The sequence below is a fragment of the Aythya marila genome (genome assembly GCF_965140915.1).
Source record: "Aythya marila genome assembly, chromosome: 5".
NCBI classification, from domain to species: Eukaryota; Metazoa; Chordata; class Aves; order Anseriformes; family Anatidae; genus Aythya; species Aythya marila.
The window spans coordinates 18,813,814-18,833,541 of NC_139046.1; the positions used below are offsets into that span (position 1 = coordinate 18,813,814).

A 19,728-nucleotide genomic window follows, 5' to 3' on the forward strand; every position below is an offset into this window, starting at 1 on the left:
GCAAGATTTCAGCTGTTGTAACCAGAACTTTGTGCGCTGGATCGCTTGATCCAAACATCAGGCATGTCTGGTTGGCTGTTCGGTAACACCACTGGGCCTTCGCTCCCTAATCCAAATCGATTCTTCCATGAAGAGCTGTTTTGCTGCGATGCTGCTGGAGAGATATCAAAGACTGTCTCCCTCAGGTCCAGCCGCAGGGTATCTCTCTTCCCGTTCAAGTAACCTCTTTCTGTTTGACTGTACGAATCAGACAGCTCTAAGACATCAGGACAAGAACTGGCTGATTCAGCAAGCTTTAGGCCTTGCTCGAAATCGCTAATCGATGTCTCACTGGAGATGTTGAGCATGTCAAAAGAGCTGCCAAGAGAACAAAGGCATCTGTGAATTTTGTAGATGTCAGCAGCAGGAAGATGGCTGTTGTCTGAGGTATAATCCGACTGCTGCTGGGCAGTGTCACTAGAGCACTGTGATTTATTGAGCTGCCCTTCTTCTTTCACACCAGCTGGCTGGATATAGTCCAGCCCAGATCCATCCCAAGCTTTTGGACCGTACTTTTGACACTGACAATCTCTGCAGAGTCTCTCCCTGTGAATTTCTGCTCCTGAGCTGCTGTGCTTGTAAGGAGAGGAAGTTTGCAAGGCAGGACACTGGCACAGGCCAACCTGCTGGTCTCCGAGGGTCTCCTGCAGATTCTGTCTCTCTCTTTCAAGGGAAGGGTGCATTCCTATTCTTGGGCATCTGTTATCTTCAACCTGCGTATCTTCAGAGAGCACTGATGGCCTGTTGGACAGCTTGCTTGTAGAAGTGCTGTTGTCAAAACTGTCGCTGAGTTTTCTCGACAAAGGCTGGAGCTCGTACTGTTCATTTGCAGTGTTGGACTCCTGGACCTTCCGCAATCGGTTTTGCTTCTCATTTCCCCCACAGGCGTAGCTTCCATTTGGCCCAGAGTCATCAGAATAGTCTTTCATGTTGTGGGCACAAGGCCAAAGGATCTGCCCGCAGTTCTTCTCTGGGCCAAAGAAGCAGCACAGTGACTGGAAGAAGAAGCTGGCAAACCCACAGCTGATACACTTGATCATCATTATGAATATCCCTAACTTCCGATATGCCAGGACCGTAGCAGGCAGCATAATGACCCCGGCGGAGAAGAGGGCAGAAGCTGCCATCGCTGTGGCACAGCTCATCTGCTTCAGGGAAAAGGCCACTCGGCTCAGGCGGTCCGAATGGGGGCACAGGTGATAGGAGATGCAGTAGTTGACGGTAAAGTCAACAGAGAGACCTACCGCAGCTGAAATGAAGAGAGACTCCACTGCATTGAGCTGCCACTCCAAGAGGACCAAAAGGCCAACAGTTACCAGCACAGTGCCCGCAATGGCAGTAACAGAGAAAATGCTGAGGAGAACGTTCCAAGTAGTGAGCAGCAGCACCACGAAGGAAATGGCTATGGAGAGCCCCATGACCACCATCGTTTCTGTGCTCAGACTGTGCTGGAGGTTGTATAGCTCTAGTTTACTTGTGAACCACCCATTCTGAAGCCCCACAGGGGCAGTTTTCATTTCCTCTGTTACCCAGAGGTTGATTTCCTCATAGAATTGTTTGGCTTTGCTGTAATTGAAGCTATAGTGATAAATGGTTTGAAACTGCAGTACCAAGGCAGCAAGATTTCCCTCTCCGTCAAACCTGAGGCCCAGATCATATGTTTCTGCCCCTTCCCTGCCTTGTTCCAGGAGCATCATTTTGATACAATGCAGGAAGACCTCGCTTCTGTAAGGGAAAGAGAACTGGTTACAGCAAAGGTTGAAGCTGTGATCTCGCTGGGAGCACTGCCGACTGTCCATCCACCTGATAAACTCCTCCATGAAGCACACAGTAGACTTCTGCTCTGCATCGGGGAAGTAGAAAGTTTGGTTCTTCACCTTTTGGCAGAATTCAAGGAGCCACTTCTGGGCATCAGGGCTTTGGATTGTGAAGGTGGCATCAGTCACTAGGGTGCCATTACTTTTTGGGTTGAAATGGTCCCCATTATCCACGGGCAGAATGCCCCAGACTATCGTGACAGGCATATGCTGCCCTTCTCCATGCTCTAGCCTCTCAAACATGAACTGGTGGCAGTACTCAGAATCATACCTCTCAAAGGGGTGGCTCAGCCGAAACACCTGAACAGATGACGTCTCAAGAGTCGGGAGTTTGAGTTTCGGGTTGGAACACGAAATGTAGGCACCTCCTATTGCTAAGGCAGCAAACCAGCAAATCCAAATGTACCGAAACTTTATCACCCCGCAAGGCAGAAGCTTTTCAAATAGCAGCTTGGAGGTTTCACACAGCGTCTTCTGGAGACCCCTGAGAATGTAATGGAGGGAGAGGGCGACTCTCTTATGGCCAGTGTTTTTCCAGTAGTCTTCTGGCTTGTAAATGCAGGTTGTTGCTATGTAGCGCTCATACAGCACAGCTGAAGAAGGCAGCCAAGTCATCATGAATACCAGGTTCACCAGCACAGAGGTGCCCATGTAGACAGCAAAGCAGCGGATGGCTGTGATATTGCTGATGTAGCTGGCGTAGAAGGCAGCACCCATCGTGAAGCAAGACGCCAGCATGAGATACGCAAAGTGGTGCATGGTTTGACTTACCCACTGAGAAAGCCCAGCGGAGGGGTTCTGGCTCTTGCTGAGGTTCCAGAGGTCGAAGAAGACAAAGGTGTGGTTGGCACAAACGCTGCTGAGAATGATGACCGCTGTCAGGTTTACAAAAGGGAAGTAGGTGAATCTGAAGGCCACCTTGTACAAGAAGTAGGAGATCATCAAAGAACTGACAACAGCGAGCAGGACCATCAGAGTAATAAAGACTGAGCGTAAATAAAAAGAAATGCTTAGAAAAATAGCTAATATTGCCAGAACTGGATACTTGGTATCCAGTAAAAGGTAGTGCTGGAATAGTTTCTGTTTAAGGCCCAGGTCCATTCCAGTGATAGACGTATAGTTATCAAACAGATCCCAGGATTCAAGATTGTCTAAGTAGATCCCCATCATAGATGCACCTTTCCTGGTAGGCAAAAACAGCAGGCTGTATTTGAGGGATGGCACTTGGTACTCCATTGTCTGGGGACTAAGAAAGTCTCTGTCGACTAAGAAGTGAAGAAGCTGGTAAATAGCATTGAAGCGGGTACATTTTTCTGGGACTTTGGCACACTGAGAGTGTTTCTGTCTCACAGTCTCAGGACCTATGCAAGATGGAGTGAGGATACCCTTGTGGTAGTCTGGAGCACAGGCACGAAGGAGGGCCAGGGTGTGGGAGATGTCCCCTTGGGTTATCTCCAAACAAGAGGACCTGTTGTACAGGACAGCGATGTAGTTTCCCAGAGACCAGCTTGGGCAGCATTCGTTGGCTTCAGTACGTTGGCAGAGGTCTCTAAAATGAACATGTGAACGTATCTGAAAAACAGCCGAGGGAGCATCGTGTCAGATCCTCTACACACTTCATCTTGCAGCCCTATGGGGTTCTTTGCTTCTTGCAGTAATCGTCCCCTCCCCTCCTGGCATACAAGCCATGGCTTGCCATCCTCCCAGTGACAAACTGCCCAATGCTAAAGCTATTGGTAAAAATGCTCAAAAATGAAACCCTGTTCACTATTTATATTTTATAACCTCTGATTTGAAAATGTGGATCCTTCTCCACTCAGTTAGTGACAGCAGTGACCTTCATTTCACTGTTTGCAAGGCTAGAACAGAGAGGGGAGACACCTTTTACTATTTTATTTTATTTTATTTTATTTTATTTTATTTTATTTTATTTTATTTTATTTTATTTTATTTTATTTTATTTTATTTTATTTTATTTTTATTTTTATTTTTATTTTATGCCTTATATTATTACTAGACTTGCCAGTACCATCACTTGCTGTTACTGGCCTGACAGCTGCTGCAGGCACAGCACAGCAGTGAGGGTGGTGTTGGCAGTATCACTGGCAGCTCAGGCTCAGAGTTCAATATTCAGTGAGGTGGGTGGGTTTGGGAGCCTGCACTCACCTACGTGCTGTGGGGTGACTTAAAGCCTGACTTGGCTGAGGCTTCTTGAGCTGCACACCTGGCAGGGTGCAGTGTGAACATGCTGCCTCCTGCCAGCGGGACGTCAGGCTCTTGCAGCAGAGGTTTCTTGGGTCTGATCACTTAGAGTTATTACAGATTCTACAGCAAACACAGCTAATCCAATTAAACCTCCCACTTGCAAAGCTTGCTGTGGCAGTCTCCACGACAATAGCTCCATTTTAGTAATTAGGTTCTGCTGCTCGAGATTCACAGCAGCTTCTGATGGGCATCACTGGCTTCTGGACCAAGTTCTTGTTCAAGGTCTGATTATTCTTGTTCAGTGGCAGCTGCTACATCACTACAGACCAGCTGATAGGTGAAATCATTCTTGTTTTGCTAAGTCAGTAAAATGCTTTGGAGTCCTCTAGGCTGAAGCACGTTCTGTAGCTTACGTTATTTTTGTCTGCTATTTCCTTTCAGCTAGGTATTGAAGATGGGAAAGTCAGGAAAGAGACAGCATGTATGTATGTTCTGTGTGACATTACTAACCTTGTCTTGTTCGATTTGACACATGGACTGGATAGCTTGCAAGTTCCATAAGCTCCCAGCAGTCGTGGACATAAATACCAGCTGGGAATAGCTCTTTTCTGAAAGAAAAAAAAAAAAAAAAAAAAAGGAAGGAAAAAAATAGAAAGTATTAGGTAATGATGATGAATTAGCCCAGCTGGCTGGAATAGACTCTGTGTGCATAAAATAAATAAATAAATAAATATCTTGCTGTCTATAAGACTGCTATGGAGGGCTCCCTGGAGGGAACCAGGTCACAAATAGCTTGTAGTGAGTGGTAGCATCTGCCCTGTGCCGTCCGACCTCTGCTCTCCACCCATCTGGTAGCAGCAGGAGAGCAGGGGGAGGACATTTGCAAAATCCGCTCTCTGTGCTGTCAGCGTGCTTCCAGTGAGTGTTGTCACCTGGTTCTGCAACCCCTGTTGCAAAGCGAGGAGCTGAAGTTCAGCCAAAAACTCCCAAGGACCTGAGGGTTTGGTGTTTGCCTGGTTTCAGAGGTGGAGTAGAGGCAGGGGAGGGAGTAAGAATACCTTCATGCTCTTTCCTCTACTTTTTAGCATCCATTTGGGGACAAATTTTGTGTGTCTTGGAGTTTTCTCTCTTTTTTTTTTTTTCTTTTTTTTTACTGTCACATGTTTTTCAAGAAGAAAAGAAAGAACAGGGATGGACTGGAAACAGAGAGGGAGGGAGGAATATGCATTTTTTCATAGTAATCACTTTCGATACAGGTAAATGGTGAAAACTTTAATCTTTTTATTTGCACCCTTAAAGTATATTTCTAAAGGGTAAAAAGAAATATAGCAAAAAATAAGACAGAGAAACAACTCCAGAATTTTGGAACGAGCCTTTTCTAACCATTTGATTATGAAGGGTTGAAACATCGCTATCCCAGAAGTGGCTTAGCCTTCGCAGAGTGGTATTGTATGCACTGCTTTCTCAGAGTGCTTTCACAACATTTCCCTGTGTCCTAAACTATTTTGACAGTTCTGAGCTCTGAGTGCCTGTCACTTACTACTCCATCAAGACTTCACTCACCCGGGGGACCGCAAAAGAAACCGTCTGCTCCGTAGATTTGTTCCACCATTCTCCGTGTCCTGGCTTCTTGTCCTCCCTGATCAGCCTTTTGTCCTCTGCTAATGCCAATGTCATCATAGCTAGCAAGAGAAGAGATTATTTGTGTAAGTAGAGAGATCTGGCAATGAGCTACATTGACTGGCAAGGCTCTGGTGCCACACACCATGCTGCTGCAGCAATAAAAGCCACTGTAGTCTTAAAAGACAGCATTGCTTTGATGAGAGCTTTTTGATATTGCACACACTGTGCCCTCTGTAGAAATCTGTGTGAGGCTACATGAGAACTTGCATCCCCTTGTGCAGGCATGCTGTCCCACTGTGTTCTCTTAAAGGTAAACAGTGAAGTGAATGCTTGGAGAGTTTAGAGTCTAACTCCTGCATCCCGCAGCAGGGAGTCCAGGTGCATTGCAGGGAAAGAGACTTTAAACTTCCTGGTTGCTTTTGAGCATAGAATATAGGATGTAATTCACATACATATTTTGGAACAGTGACTCATTAACTTTGTAGCCAACATTTTCCTCTAAGCCCCCAAACCAAACTCAAATACCTTTTCTTCTCAGTATATGGTGAAAGAGAGAAGGTCTTCTTGTAGCCCGTATGGCTCTCTACATTCCTCCACACGACAAGCTTTCTGCCAATGTCTGTATCCCGGGGCTCGAAACCCTGCAGCCAAGAAAAAGCGTTTTGTCATCAGCTTGCTTTTTAGTTCAGCTTAGCCTTCCTTAATGCTTCTCCTAGACAGAAACTATACAAGATTATTACTGCATCTTGGAGAGACACAGAAATCAAATTTTCCCTGGAAATACAACATCCCTTACATACCAGAAGCTGGTGAGGACATTCCACCAGAGCAGCATGCTGGCCCTCAGGGAAGGAAACTTAATACTGAATACCAACAGAAATGCTTCAACAGTGAGAGCTATTAAGCAGTGAAATAGTGAGACAGCAAGAAATGAAAGCCTTTCACTAATGTCCTTTAAAGATACAACAGGCCAAGTGGTGGCACGTGCACTGGACACAGTTGTGGCTGGACAAAAGAGTGGGTGAAGTCCCTGTTTCTCTTTTGGTGACTGTGGTATCAAGAAACAGCAAGTATTGTGCATTACTCTCAAACATTATGTCCGTCTGGAAGGAATCTTGCTTTGGTTGCACATCGTGAAGACGAGGGGAAAGGACAGCAGACCACTGATAAGCACTGCTATTTTTTTCTAGTGGCTTTAGTGTCCTCCTTGATTTGCTGTCCTGCCTCTATCTGCAGAGAAGGAAGGAAGCACAGACTTGTTTTATATGGCAGAAAGACTGTATCACTGGCTGGCCTGTGGACATTCCTTACGTTCATTTTGTCTGAAAGGACTTACCATTAGGGGTTCAGAAAAATCAGGCAAATTTCCAACAAGCAGGCCAGCTAAAGTGCAAACTACAACCATCACTGAACACAGCACCAGGACGGCTATGGGCCACTCCGCGATCATCTGAGAGTAACTGGAATGAACAGAAGAAAAAATGCAGCTGTTAAGGCACTTCTGCTTCGAGCATGAAACCTGCTGTTGAACCAACGCAGTGTTAGGGAAAGGAAGTAAAACAGTTAGGGCTTTCTGGTTTGAGCATTTATTTATTGAAGAGCTGTGAGGCTCTAGTACAGCTATTAATGAACATATTATACCTCCAACTGGATGTTTGCAGGCAATTCTAATTAACTTGGGTAATTACATTTTGCCTCCCTGCATTTTCCTGCTTTTTCAAACAGAAACAATAAAACCCACTCTTCCGTCCTAAGGCAAAATGAAGCTTTAAATGTTTAACTGAAAACATTACATTTAGAAACAGCTTTCTATTTTTTTGTTGTTTGTCTGTTTTTTTTTTTGTTTGTTTGTTTGTTTGTTTGTTTGTTTTTGTTTGTTTGTTTCTTCCCCATTGTACAATCTAAGCTAGTAGCTGCTTTACCATTTGGCCTGCAGATCTTCAGCCTATGGACCCTGAGAAGTCATAGGATATTCTGAAGGCTCTTCTAAAGATAACTCTCTTAAGCAAGTCTGTTGTCATTGCTCTACATTCACTCACTGTACAGGGGCCTGCCTTACTGCTGGAAATTTTGTAGGCATCTGCGAAGTCAGAAAGGGATAGAAACCACCGATCTGATGTGCAACTGCTGTCAGGATTGTCAGCAGCAGCCACAGAGTGGACAAGTGGCTTCTGGATCTGCAGGATGAGTGAATTTGTTAAAAGATTGGAATGGGTTTGACTGGTTTCTAAGTTTTAAAGAAGTATTTGGATGTATTTCTGAAATATAAGAAATCCTATGTTCACAAATAGTTGATAAATATTTGGGCTTCATGGGGAAGTGAAATATTTATGAAACTTTGAGCAGCTGTGCCAGTGTTTAGCAGCCTTGAGGTTCCTGCTTGACTGGTCTTTTGCTTCTCTTTCCTCCAACTTCACTGAGTCAAATAATGCAGCTTTCTTCTCCTAATTATAAATCATCTTAAACCCTTCAAACAGCTTTTTGCATGACTTCAGGTCAGGTCTGGTTTGCTTTTGTTTTTAATTTAAGGCTCCCTTATCAAATTTGTTTTCATAGATGAAGTCTACACTATGAAAATGGACCAAAATTGCCCTTTCCACATTAGATTACATAATATCTGGAGGCTGTTTTGGATTAATTCCGTGACCAATTACCAAATAAAAATAAAAATAAACTGCAGTATCTGATGCCGTACCCAAACCTTCCAGAGAAAAGCAGGTTACAAAATCAGCTTTTAAACAGAAATTGAAAGCAATCAAAGTATTTTAATTTTGAGAAACGTATTAAAAATCCTCTGTATTTTGAAAAGGGTGAACTCATTCAACTTTTTAAAGATGTAAAAAGAGTTCCAGGCATGTTTTCATGTTTACTCGGTTTAGGCATTCCAGCTGAAGCCGTAGTTTAGCAATGTTACATTCCATGACAGTACTGTACGCCCACATGCAAAATCCACATTCTTTACGAGGAAGGAATTTCTGTTGCCTATTTTCATGCCCTAAACGAGAATTTCCTAATACTGTAAAGAAACTCAATAAAGATAAAAACTGCTATAAAGCAAATACAATGGAAAACATTCCTTTTGCTTTTAATTCTGAACATTAGGGGATCTTTATCCTTTAATAATCTAATTTGAAACGTTTATGTAATTTCTTTTGTATTAAAGGTGAGCTTCATGCTGATAGGATCTCTTTATATGTTCACTTAACTTGAAAGCAGAAAACTGGAGATAAAAGAATTGTGGTACTTAGCTTTTCTATTAAAATGCTATTTTCCCAAGCATGGCTAGGCTAGCCATACTTCTCACTGTCAGGGAGCATCCTGTACTTTTGCACAAGGATTGCCTCTTCCTAAACCTAACCTCCTTGGAATATTTTACACCTCTTAACTTAATAGCAGATTTCCTGGTATCTAACTACATGAAAAACTAGGAATCGTTGCACGTAGTCTGGGTACAAAGGTCTCTTCCACTGTAGGCTGTGAGAAAACGCAGGACTCCACTGTTACTGCTATTGCTGCCCTCCTGATTCCCCATCTGTTAGGCCAAGCTGGATTAATCCAATAAATGTGACTATATATATATATATAAAGCTGTCGTATGGACCAGAGCCAGGCACCTGCCCCGAGAACGGCTATCAAGACTGCGTTGCTATTCATTAGCGCAGGTTAAATTGATCTCACGAGCAAATTGGGATTTTTCCAAGCGGATGGGAAGCGTGGGGCAGGGAGCGCTGACCTTGCCTCTGAAGATGGGCCTGCCGGGGACGTCACCAGCAATAATGCTCCGCATTTCCTAACAGCGGGGTAGGAAAGCAGTGATAATAGGGCAGAAGGACAGCAAGCTTTTGATATTAAACATACCTTTTTGGCATCCTGAAAGCTTTGTCGTGTCTGCAGATGGAAAAGAAAAAAATAGAAGGCATCATGATAATTTATTATATTCCTACAAAGCGCGGTCCCGGCCTGCTAATGAGCATGTTAACCCATTCAGGGGCTGCAAGGCACCAAGCTGAGCTGCTGCTGCAAGAGTTGCTTGGCACAACGTGGATTAGTCTAATGAATAGCAGAGCCTATTCCTCTCCCACTGGCATTTTAACTAAGTGTGATGGGAAGACAGGTATTAACTCCTCTTTTTTGCTCCTCTAAAAAACACCACAGAATATAATGGACATACACAGTAATCCCAGAGAAATTGCCCCATAACACCTATCCATGAAAATCTATCTGTTTTAAATGCTTTCCTACTGAATTTTTAAATTGCTTCTTGACAAGAGCATAACTCTTTACAAAATTTCATGAGCTGGGCTAACAATGCCTACAGTTTTTATTCTCAGTTCAACTCAGCAAGGATTTTCCAGAAAGGCGAATCTCATTTGTTTCCTGAGCCATTTCAAAGACGTTTGTCCAATCTAGAGGAGTAGACTTCCAGTGGAGCTGCAAAAAAACATTTTACTCATGTTTCCCTCATAGGGGAGCTTTTGTAATTCCTCTCGTAGAGCTTTGAGGAACAAAATAGAGAAGCCTTCTCCAGAGGACCAAGGTTACATTTATTAATGTGGGGCTGGTGCCAGCTGGTGCCCCTGCAGCAGCTCATCCCTCCTGGCATGTCATAGCGAGTGGAAAGAACAAAAAAGTGACGAAGCAGAGCTCCCCACGGAAGAGTCACTCCTTGTGGCACGTGTAATAAATCACATTGTGATTTCCTCATCGCTCTCCATAGGTTTGATAGAGAGGACAGCAAAGAAAAATCCTCACTAGATTATTAAAGAGAGGTCTCCTTTTGGCAGCACGCTGCCCATTCTGTGCTAATTCTCTCACAATAGCTTCTCGAGCAGATTTGCTCGGATTAAAACCCCCTTTATACCATCATTACAATATCACTTTTCTGTCCGCTAGCTCTGCACATTCTGCCAGGGATTTGCAATCCAGCTGCATTTCCTGCTTAACTAACCTGTTATGGAGAACACAGCTGACAGTTTGGTTGATGCAGTGTTGATGCAAATGCAAACACAAGCAAATTAAAGCCTCTCTTAATGGTTACAGAATGAGACCATAAAGGGCTTTTGTGCCTAACCCCACAGGGCTGTATGAAGGCAAGGAATGCTGCACCATCCCCTAGCAGACATTGCGTGGTGCCTGCTGCTGTGGTAGCCAAGGGATCGTTGTCTGTGCCAACAGTGGGCTCCAAAAGGCACATTCAGTGAGGCAGGATGATGCTGGATGGGGCAGGGGATGTACTTCAGGCTATTGAGGACGCCTGTGCTGTATGTGTTGTTACAGCACTACCAGACAACATCCACCAAGCAAGCAATTTGAATCTCTGTGCTCTGCACACAAATGGATCTTACCTGATTCTGTCAGGGACAGCACAGAATTTATATCCTTGTTGCTGTCCAGCCTGGAAAACCAAATCGTGCTCCCCAGCTTTGTATTTCTCACTGCTCTGCAGTAGCCCTCTTATTGCCCTCTGCTGCCTCTCCCCTCCAGCACTGGCAGCAGCTCCAGTGGGAGCAGAAAAAGAAATTAGTTGTGCTTTTATCACTCAGAAGCTCCACCAAGATAAAGGACTAGCCAGCTGGGTATCTTGCAATGCAAAAGGAGAAACGAGGAGGACCACAGAATTGGCTGTGATCACAGCTGGATGATCTACGAGTAGCTGGGTGACCTTGGCTTTATCCAGCGAGTCACCTTGAGAAGCGAATCCTGTAGGAACAGCATCTCTGTACGCCCTCCACAGAGGCATTGAGAGCAAACTCCATCCCTCCCGGCTTTTGGGGGCAGCTGCTGCCTCAAACTGGGGAGCAAACCCACGTTTCACGCGTTCCCCACTCAGACCCGCCTCATCCCCTCCCGCCACCCACCACGAAGGAGATGATGAAAGCCTCTCACCTGACTGTCACAACGTGATGCTGCACCGGCCGGGAGGGTCGCTGCCCAGGGGACCACTGTTTCCAGGGGGTTTCTGAGACCTGGCGGTGGGGAGCAGGTGTGGGGTCACCGCTGGAAAGGTGGGAACACAGCACGGACCTCTCGCCGTGCCCGGGGAGCTGGGGCAGCCCGTAGCTGCCTCGGGGCTCCTGCTGGTTGCAGGGGTAATACAGGTGATGCTGTTGCGAGTCCTGGGAGCTTGACGGTACCTGCCCGTTGGACTGGGTGGGCACCGGCCCCAGCGTGCGGCTGGAGGAGGGCAGGTGGTCACCCCCCAGCCTGGGGGATGCAGGAACGGGGCAGTGATGGACTGGGCAGATTCTCTCCCAAGAGGTGCCGCTGTAGCTGGGCTCCGTGTTGGCAATCTCTGGCATGGCGAGGCAGGTCTGGCAAGGTCCTGCATTGCGTTTTTCTCTGCGAGAGGAAATAAAGGGGGGGGTGAAACCCTTCTCCATCACAGCACCGTATTGACGGAAAAGCTAAACAGGTGAATCTTGCCTCTCGCTTAATGCGAGACTTAAAACTTCCCCCTCTCTTTGCTGTATCAGGAGCCAGGGCCGAGCTGGACCATGCTTTTTACAAGAACATCCATGACTCATTTAAGGACTCCAGCTGATGGTGAAGCCATCACTTCTTTGTGCATGTTGCTCCAAAATTGTGAAAAATTGTGTAATGCTCCCTTGAACAGTGTTCAACTCCTCTACTGGCTGTGGTTTTAGAAGCCAAGTATGGCTGCAATGTGCAAGCAGAATTAAATTTTGCTTACGGCATTTTACTTGGATGGACCTCGTTGTTTCCTCTTATTTCTCCAAGGTATTTCAGCATGGAAGGGACAAGACAAACTGGCTGCTGATAATGGCACAGTCCTATCCTGGGAGCACAGAGTAATTAGAGAGACCTGAGGGACCAGTCACTCTGTGTGACACCAAGAAAACCCTTCACACAGAGCAGAATGAGGCCACACTGATCCCAAAATGCCTCTCAAATTGCCATCTCAGGGTGTCAGGGAGCTTGAGCAGCACTGTGCTGTCTGCAGCTCAAAGCAAGCACAATATGGAAACACCAGTAGTCTCTGGAGCTTGATCAGAGCACGTGCCGTAGTGTCTACAGCTGACTTATGTGCCTGCTCTTGTGTCTGGCATCGAGAATTAAGTGTGATGGATGATATGGGCCAGCTAGAATCACAAAGTGTCTTAAGGCGTCACAGAATTTTGAGTGCTGGAGCGAGACAAGAATGAGATGAACTTTAGCCTGAGGCACCTGATGGGATGTGGGGGAAAAAAAGTGAAGGCAAAATATGTTTGAGAAAGGAGTATTTCTGAAACTTTGCAGAGTTCATCTCATTTCCCTTTCAGACAGCCACAAAAAGACAGAATTCTAGCAATTACAGGTCTCTGGAACTGCACCCAAATTTAACTAGCACAGTAATATCAATGACAAAAGGGATTTGGAGATTGCTGTTAGCTCAGTATTGCTTGAAAATTGGTATTTTTTTCCAGAAGGGAGGACATACTGGCCTTGGCAAAGCATGCTATGTACTTTCCAGCATCAATTGAGCTTATCAACACCGAGAAACTATATTTCATGATTATACAAAACGGGCTCATTTCACTAAAATCATTACAACAGAGTAATGTTTGCAGTAGCTGCTATTCCTGTGCTGGTGCAGAGACTCATGGTGCAGGCATCGTGCTCAGCATTACTTGCACTCAGTCCCAGTCCTGGGTCTAATAACAAAGAGACCCTGACTGGTTGGACACCCTCCAGGGCCAGTTTTATGCCAGAAGACGGGAACAGTATGGTCAAGGATGCTCATTGCAATGACAGCAACTTTGGAAGCAAGAACTGATGTTCACATGCAGATTTGGGGTCATGAAATTCATTTGCTGGATATTTTTTGGCCAACAAGGGGGAGGAGAAATGACAAAATGATATCAAAGTAGTCAGCACATGCCCACGGCTGTGAGCAAGCTTCTCTGCGTCCTTGGGAGATGATGTACACGCAACGGCAGCAGCCAGACAGGGTCTGTGAGACCCTCGCCATTTCTTATGACAGTAGATGTACAAATCAGTGGAAACGAGTCAAAGTTTGCCCTGAAGCAGGCGCCAGGAAACCCGCAGCCAGATGCATGCACACCTTGCTGAGATCAGCTCAATGGGTCCTTCCCGACAGTGCCAGCACTCAGCTGCCTCTGCTCCACACTACAAAGGACTGATGAGATTTCAGCCAGCTCGCTGCAGTGCGAGGGAGTGCTGTGTGCCAGAGCACGAGTTCCTGAGCAGATTGTGACAGTGACACCCCATCCACCCGCAGAGTTTGTCAAAAGACAGAATACAAAATCCCATCACATGAATCCTTGCGGCCCTGTCACAGATGGATTAGCAGCAGGATTGCCCAGACTTTCGGAGACCCTTGAGTTGGGTTACAGCTCCGTGTGGAGGCATTTTCCAACAGAAGGCTACAAATTTGTCGCTAGTGTGTGCAAATGCAATACAGGAGAGTATAAATCAAACAGCAGCAGTTCACGAGGTGTAATCTGAGGCCTCGTCTGGGCTTACTACAGCCCCATCAGAGTCATCCCTGATGCAGGTCAGGTGCAACACAGGCAGATGAAGGAAAGCTTACGGTCTGTGGTCACCCATCTAAAACGGCATATTTAGTCACTGCCTGTCTACACTAATTCTCTTCCCAGATTTCCAGCGGCTGGAGTGCAGGGTGATTTTGCCTTGTAGCTTTGTACTAGCGGTGATGGGACAGGGAATTTTCATCAGAAAGCTGGGATTGTGGTAGTGTTAAACTTTGGCAAGGTCTAGACCTTCTCCCACTCCCTTTTAGATGTCTCCCAGTTATTACTTTCCCTCTACCTTGATCCTATCATTTTCCCTAATTTAGGTACACTTTAAATAAGCAATGTTTTCCTAAAATACATAATTAATTCACAGAGACTGCCACACTAATGATTTGCACTTTTTGTATTCCCACACCAGCAAAATATATATATAATTTCAAAGTAAAAAGAAAAATATTTTCCATTTAAACTGCTGGATTTGCATAGGGACCGGAGGCTTTGCATAACTGAATTCGTCTGATGACTGCACCGCCACGTCTGCCCGCCTCATCTGTAATGCTGGACAGAAAGGAAAGGCTTTCACAAAAAAGAGAAAAAAAAAAAAACACTTTGAAGATGCTCAGGGAAATGCAGGAAACATGCAATGAAAAATTCTTCCTCTGAAACCCCTCAGCTACAGAACCTCCTGGTGGGCTGCAGATTGCGTCCAGGTTTTTTTGCACATACATCAATGTTCCCAAGGCTAATATTTCACACGCAAGCCCATTCCCCTTGTTTACCAGCTCTGCTGCGGATTTCTGTCTGGTTCCATCCTTCCCACACATTTTGTCTCAGCTCCATCCCCTAGCTGCTCAGTGGCTTCGTATTTTAGAATAACTTTAGCTAGTTCAAATCATTCACTCACGACTCTTCTTCATTATCTCCTTTTCAGGCTAAACAATTACAGCTCTGTCAATCACCCCCTGGATCCAAGTTGCCTTATGCTCATCTCTCTCCAACGCCGTGACAATGTGACCTTGGTTATCCAAAATCTCCAGGGAAACCTGGAGCTCACAAATAATGATAGCTTTGGGTAATTACTGGTGGCAGTTCTGCACATTTTGGGTTTTTGGTTGCTACGCTCCCAATTAGCTGGGATGCTGGCGGGCTTAGGATTTGATCTGCTGAGGGCTGCACCAGAGATGTGGTCCTTGTTTGCCTGCCTGCAAACAGGTCACTAGCACTTTTCTGGGCCCACGGGACCCTGAACTGTGCTTGAAAACTGGTTGTGGGGGAGTTTCTGATGGCTGTTTACTGTCAGGCAGGAGAGGAGGTGGGCAGAGAACTGTGCTGAGCTCTGTACCACGCTGACACTAACGAAAACCAACACCACAATTTTTTTGAATGTTCATTCCCATCCTGGGCCATGTCAGATATTTGACATCTTTGGGATTGAGTGGGCAGAAATGGTGTCTCAGCTGCAGAAAAGCCTACCGGAGCAGCCTGACAGCCTCCTTTTTCTTCTTCAAGCTCAGCTGGATGCAGCCGAAGTGATGCAGAGAGAAGAAAGAGGAGGTGTAGGGCAAGTGCCAGACTGGAGCTAACTGCTCCTGTTACCCACAGCAGTCAGTTGTGTTTCTCGTGCTGCTTTCCCCTTGAGATGTCTAGACAGTATAATAATCCAATTTATGAAACTGCCCGAGTCAATTTGAGTGCAGTGGCACTTCTCTGAGACAAGTGCCAGGGCACAGGCAGCCCACCTGATGTGGGGGAGCCAGCGAAAGGACTGAAGCCTCTTCCCATGGTAAAGCAGTCAAGATAAGGTCAAGGTCAGGAAAGAGACAGCTTGCTGCCACTCCACCTCCGCTGGGGTGCGGAGCAGTGACAGGCATCGCAGAGGCTGAAATCGATGAGTCGATCCCTCCGAGCCATGCAGCAGGAGGGAGCGTGGGTCACCGAGAGGGGAGAAACGGGCCTCAAATGCCCAGCGTTTGAAGGAGAGGCTTCTTTACCAGTCTGCTAAAAAAATCATCCCCCAGATCAATTGTACAAGCTTTTATTTATTTAAATAAAAAGGTTATTTATCTCAGCCTTTGCATACTGAGGAGGGGATCATGAAAGCAGCTCTCTGCATAGGAGCGATGGGCATCACCTACCAAGTGATGGAGCTGATGCCAGAGTCCAATGGCAGCATCTCCCATAATGGGAGAATCTCGAGGGGGAACAAAACCAAGCGAGAGTAAGGGCAGGAGCCGGTGCCTTGGCTACAACCAGATGCTATTTCCACAGGAACCTTCGCTCAGTCAGATATTAAGCACTGCAAAATTTCATTCACAAGAAAAGCTAGTGTTATTTGCTTTCCCTTTTTTTTTTTTTTTTTTTCTAGCAAGGTTTTCCTTGCACATCAGCTGCACGAATTTTCCCAAATGAATAAAAGGAGAAATTCTTTCTGAATTAAAACCACATGCTAGAGGTCAGCTTCCACTGAGACAAATGGCTTTTTCTCTGGGAGTTGTAAATGACTTTTTAAGAATGGGATTTTATACTAGAATTTAAACTGAGGTTTTCTCATTCAACATACCCCCAGCAACACAGCAGTGGAGCTCTAAAGAAGGGAAAAAAAAAAAAAAAAAAGACAGCTTGTGTTTGCTTGTGTTTTTTAAGGTGGTGAGAGTGCCCCTTTCCAGAGATTAGGGAAGGGTTTGTTGCGTTTCACTCTCACCTATTATCTAGATCCAGCGCTGAGCTGACAGGGAGAGACGGGCACCTCTCAAGCAATTTATCTCCTCCTTAGGCAGAGTCAAATTCTTGTGCACAGGAGAATTTCCACGTAGTTGCTCCTCGTTTTGCTTTTTCACTCTAGCAGCAGAACAGTGCGTATCCTTGAGAAGACCTACAATCTTTTTTCTTTTTTCTTTTTAATGAGACTCCTGAGTACGTTAAACCTTCATGAAAAATTAATGAGACTGCAAAACTCTGCTTCCCACGTAGTCTGCCAAGAAAAGTTTAGTTTTATAATTCCTCCCATTGACTCGCCTGAGCAGCCTTACCTTTATTTACCTCAGGCAGCCCGTGCTGCTGTGGGTATGGGTATATGCAACGGGATGCAAGCAGACACAAAGGTCTCGGCGATCCCCACCCAGGCTTAGGCACCAGGGAAGGTCTGGATGCAGTTTGCCGTATGCACACCAGCGGTGGAAAATGTGCAGGTAAAATTGTGTTTGCTAACTAACCCCCGTTTGGAAGAAAACAAAAGAAAACTATACCTTGCTCTCCCGGTCCTAAAAAGCTCAGAAAGAAGGGGTTGTTTTCAAACATGGGGAGTTTTCTGGTGGTAAATTCAGCAGAGCATTGGCTAAGGCCGCAGGACAGGCACTGTCGAGCTAACCACTTGGTGGCTAGCGAAGAGCTGTGCATAAAGAAGCATTTACATATGTGCTTGCTCAGGAGTCAGAGAGCGATGCTCGCACTTCATTGCCATAAATTCTAGTTCTCGAGTATGCAGCATGAGTGAAATTAAAACCACGCCGGTTTCAGATGGCGGAACTCCTATTGTAACTTAACCCTCCCAGCCTGCAGCACTCCTTGCAAAGGACCCAGTCGAATGAGCAAGGATTACTCAGGCAAGAAAAGCTAACGGGGGTTCTGGCAGCTCAGCCCCCATCCCATGCCCTGGACTGAAAGCAGGGCTGGATTGCGTATGTAGTCACTCAGAGAGCTCCGAGACCCAAAACCACACAGCCTCAGGCTGAGACCTTCAGAGCTGAGGAGACGAAGACAGAACTGAACCTCAGCTTTCAGAACAGATTTGGGTTTTGTTCGCCTCAGGGTGTGCCCCGGTCAAATACACCGAGGATGTGAACAGCTCGGGTCTAACAAATTGCAACGTGCTTGAAAATTTGGGGCGGCTCCGTGCCCGTGACGCTTGTTGACATTTCCAGAACATGAACACGACTGCGGCCGGTGTCAGGCACCAGGTAAGGGTGCGCGGGTGGCACAAGGTGTGTGGGGGGGAGCAGGAGAAAGCTGCGGGGTTTTACAGAGAAAACCTTTGGAGTGCAAACCCAGCGAGGGGAGGACTGAGCACCACCAGCACCAAAAATCCTCCGGGGAGGCCACCCCGCCACCTCCCCACTGCCGCCTTGGGCTGCCCAAAACCGCAGAGGTTGGGTTGCGGGACCAACCCAGCCCCTCCCCACCACCCACCCCAACAAGCCCCAGCCCCTACCTGGACCCCTGGGGCCGCGGCTCCCCCCGGCGCGGCTCGGCCGAGGCCGGCGCGGCCTCCATGGCCCGCGGGAGGCAGCGGCGGAGGCTGGCGGCGGGCGCTGTCCGCGGTGCTGAGCGCTGCCGGCGCCGCCGAGGCTGCGGAGGAGGAGGAGGAGGAGGAGGAGGAGGAGGAGGAGGAAGAGGAGGAGGGAGGCTGCGAAGGCTCGGCGCAGCGCTTGCGCGGCCGCGGAGGCGGTGCCGGTGCTGCTGCTGGCGGCCAATGGCCGCGGGACCTCGCAGGCTGCGCCCTGGGGAGGCTGCGAGGTGGAGAGCCGGGGGGAGGCTGGAGGGGAGGCTGGGTGCTGTGCTGAGCGGGTGGGGGTCCCCCAAGTGAAAGCTCTGAGGTTGGACACAACCAGGCTCACCTTGCCAGCCTCACCCCCAGCCTCAAGGGGCGGTGTGGGTGGTGCACCCTTGGGTGCCGGGTCCCTTGTCCCACCAGAGTTGTGCAGCTTTGGCCCAAGATGGGAGAGCGCCCACAAGCGCTCCTGGACTTCGTGCGGCCAGTGCAAGGCAGCATTTCGAAGTGTTTGGGCTCGCCCTGTGGTTGCAGCAGTGTTAAATAAATAAATAAGGTGTTGATGTTGTTTTGCAACGACGTGGAGGACACAAGACCCGCCGGCATTGCTTGTCAGCACTGCTGTAGCCACGCATCGCCCTGCGCCTTGGGCAGATCTTCCTGAGAGCTCACAGAGCCTCAGGGTGGCTGCTCCTTCTGCAGCCTCCCTCATTGCAAGGGCCACGGTGTTATTTGTGGCTCACTTTCCCATAGGCATGCATATGGCCAGGGGGGTGGCACTGACCTTCCCTGTGACCCTACATGGGGCCATGATGATGACTATGACCTTCTCCTTTCTCATGGCTGTGCCCTCACGGGGGCAGTGACCTTCTTTCTCATGAGGACGGCATCCTTCTTGCTTCATGTGCTACAAAAAAAGCCAAAGCAAAAAGGGAGAGTATTAGACCGGAGGGTATCCTATAATTCCCACTAATCCTCTAGCTGCTTGGAATAAGCCCTTCCTGCCTTAATGACTTAAATGCCTGAGACAGTTTAACGAACAAAAAGCTTTTCCTAATGCCTGTGCGCTGACTCTCCTACCTGTAGGCTCACGCCTCTCTGAACCCAGCAGGAGGGAGTTTCCACGGACAGGCTTCAGGCTGGGGTGTGACAATCCCTGCTGGGCTGGGCTGCGGGGTGCTGCCCACGGCGAGGGGAGCAGCCCGCTCTGCTCGGCCTGAGCCACAGAAATGCTGCTTGCCCGGTAGGATCGGAGCTGCCGAGCACCTGGTGCTTGTGCTGC

The 19,728-nt window shown here is 47.2% G+C and overlaps 1 protein-coding gene across 1 annotated transcript; it reads right to left on the bottom strand.

The window, feature by feature from the left end:
• Positions 1-8: 8 nt before the first annotated feature.
• DISP2 (dispatched RND transporter family member 2) lies at positions 9-18,448 on the bottom strand (the record flags this gene model as incomplete). Its single annotated transcript, XM_082762789.1, has 8 exons — positions 9-3,428; positions 4,572-4,669; positions 5,625-5,743; positions 6,210-6,325; positions 7,021-7,144; positions 9,543-9,572; positions 11,571-12,023; positions 18,387-18,448. 8 exons carry the CDS (start codon positions 18,446-18,448, stop codon positions 9-11), a joined length of 4,422 nt encoding a protein of 1,473 aa, XP_082618915.1.
• Positions 18,449-19,728: the final 1,280 nt, after the last annotated feature.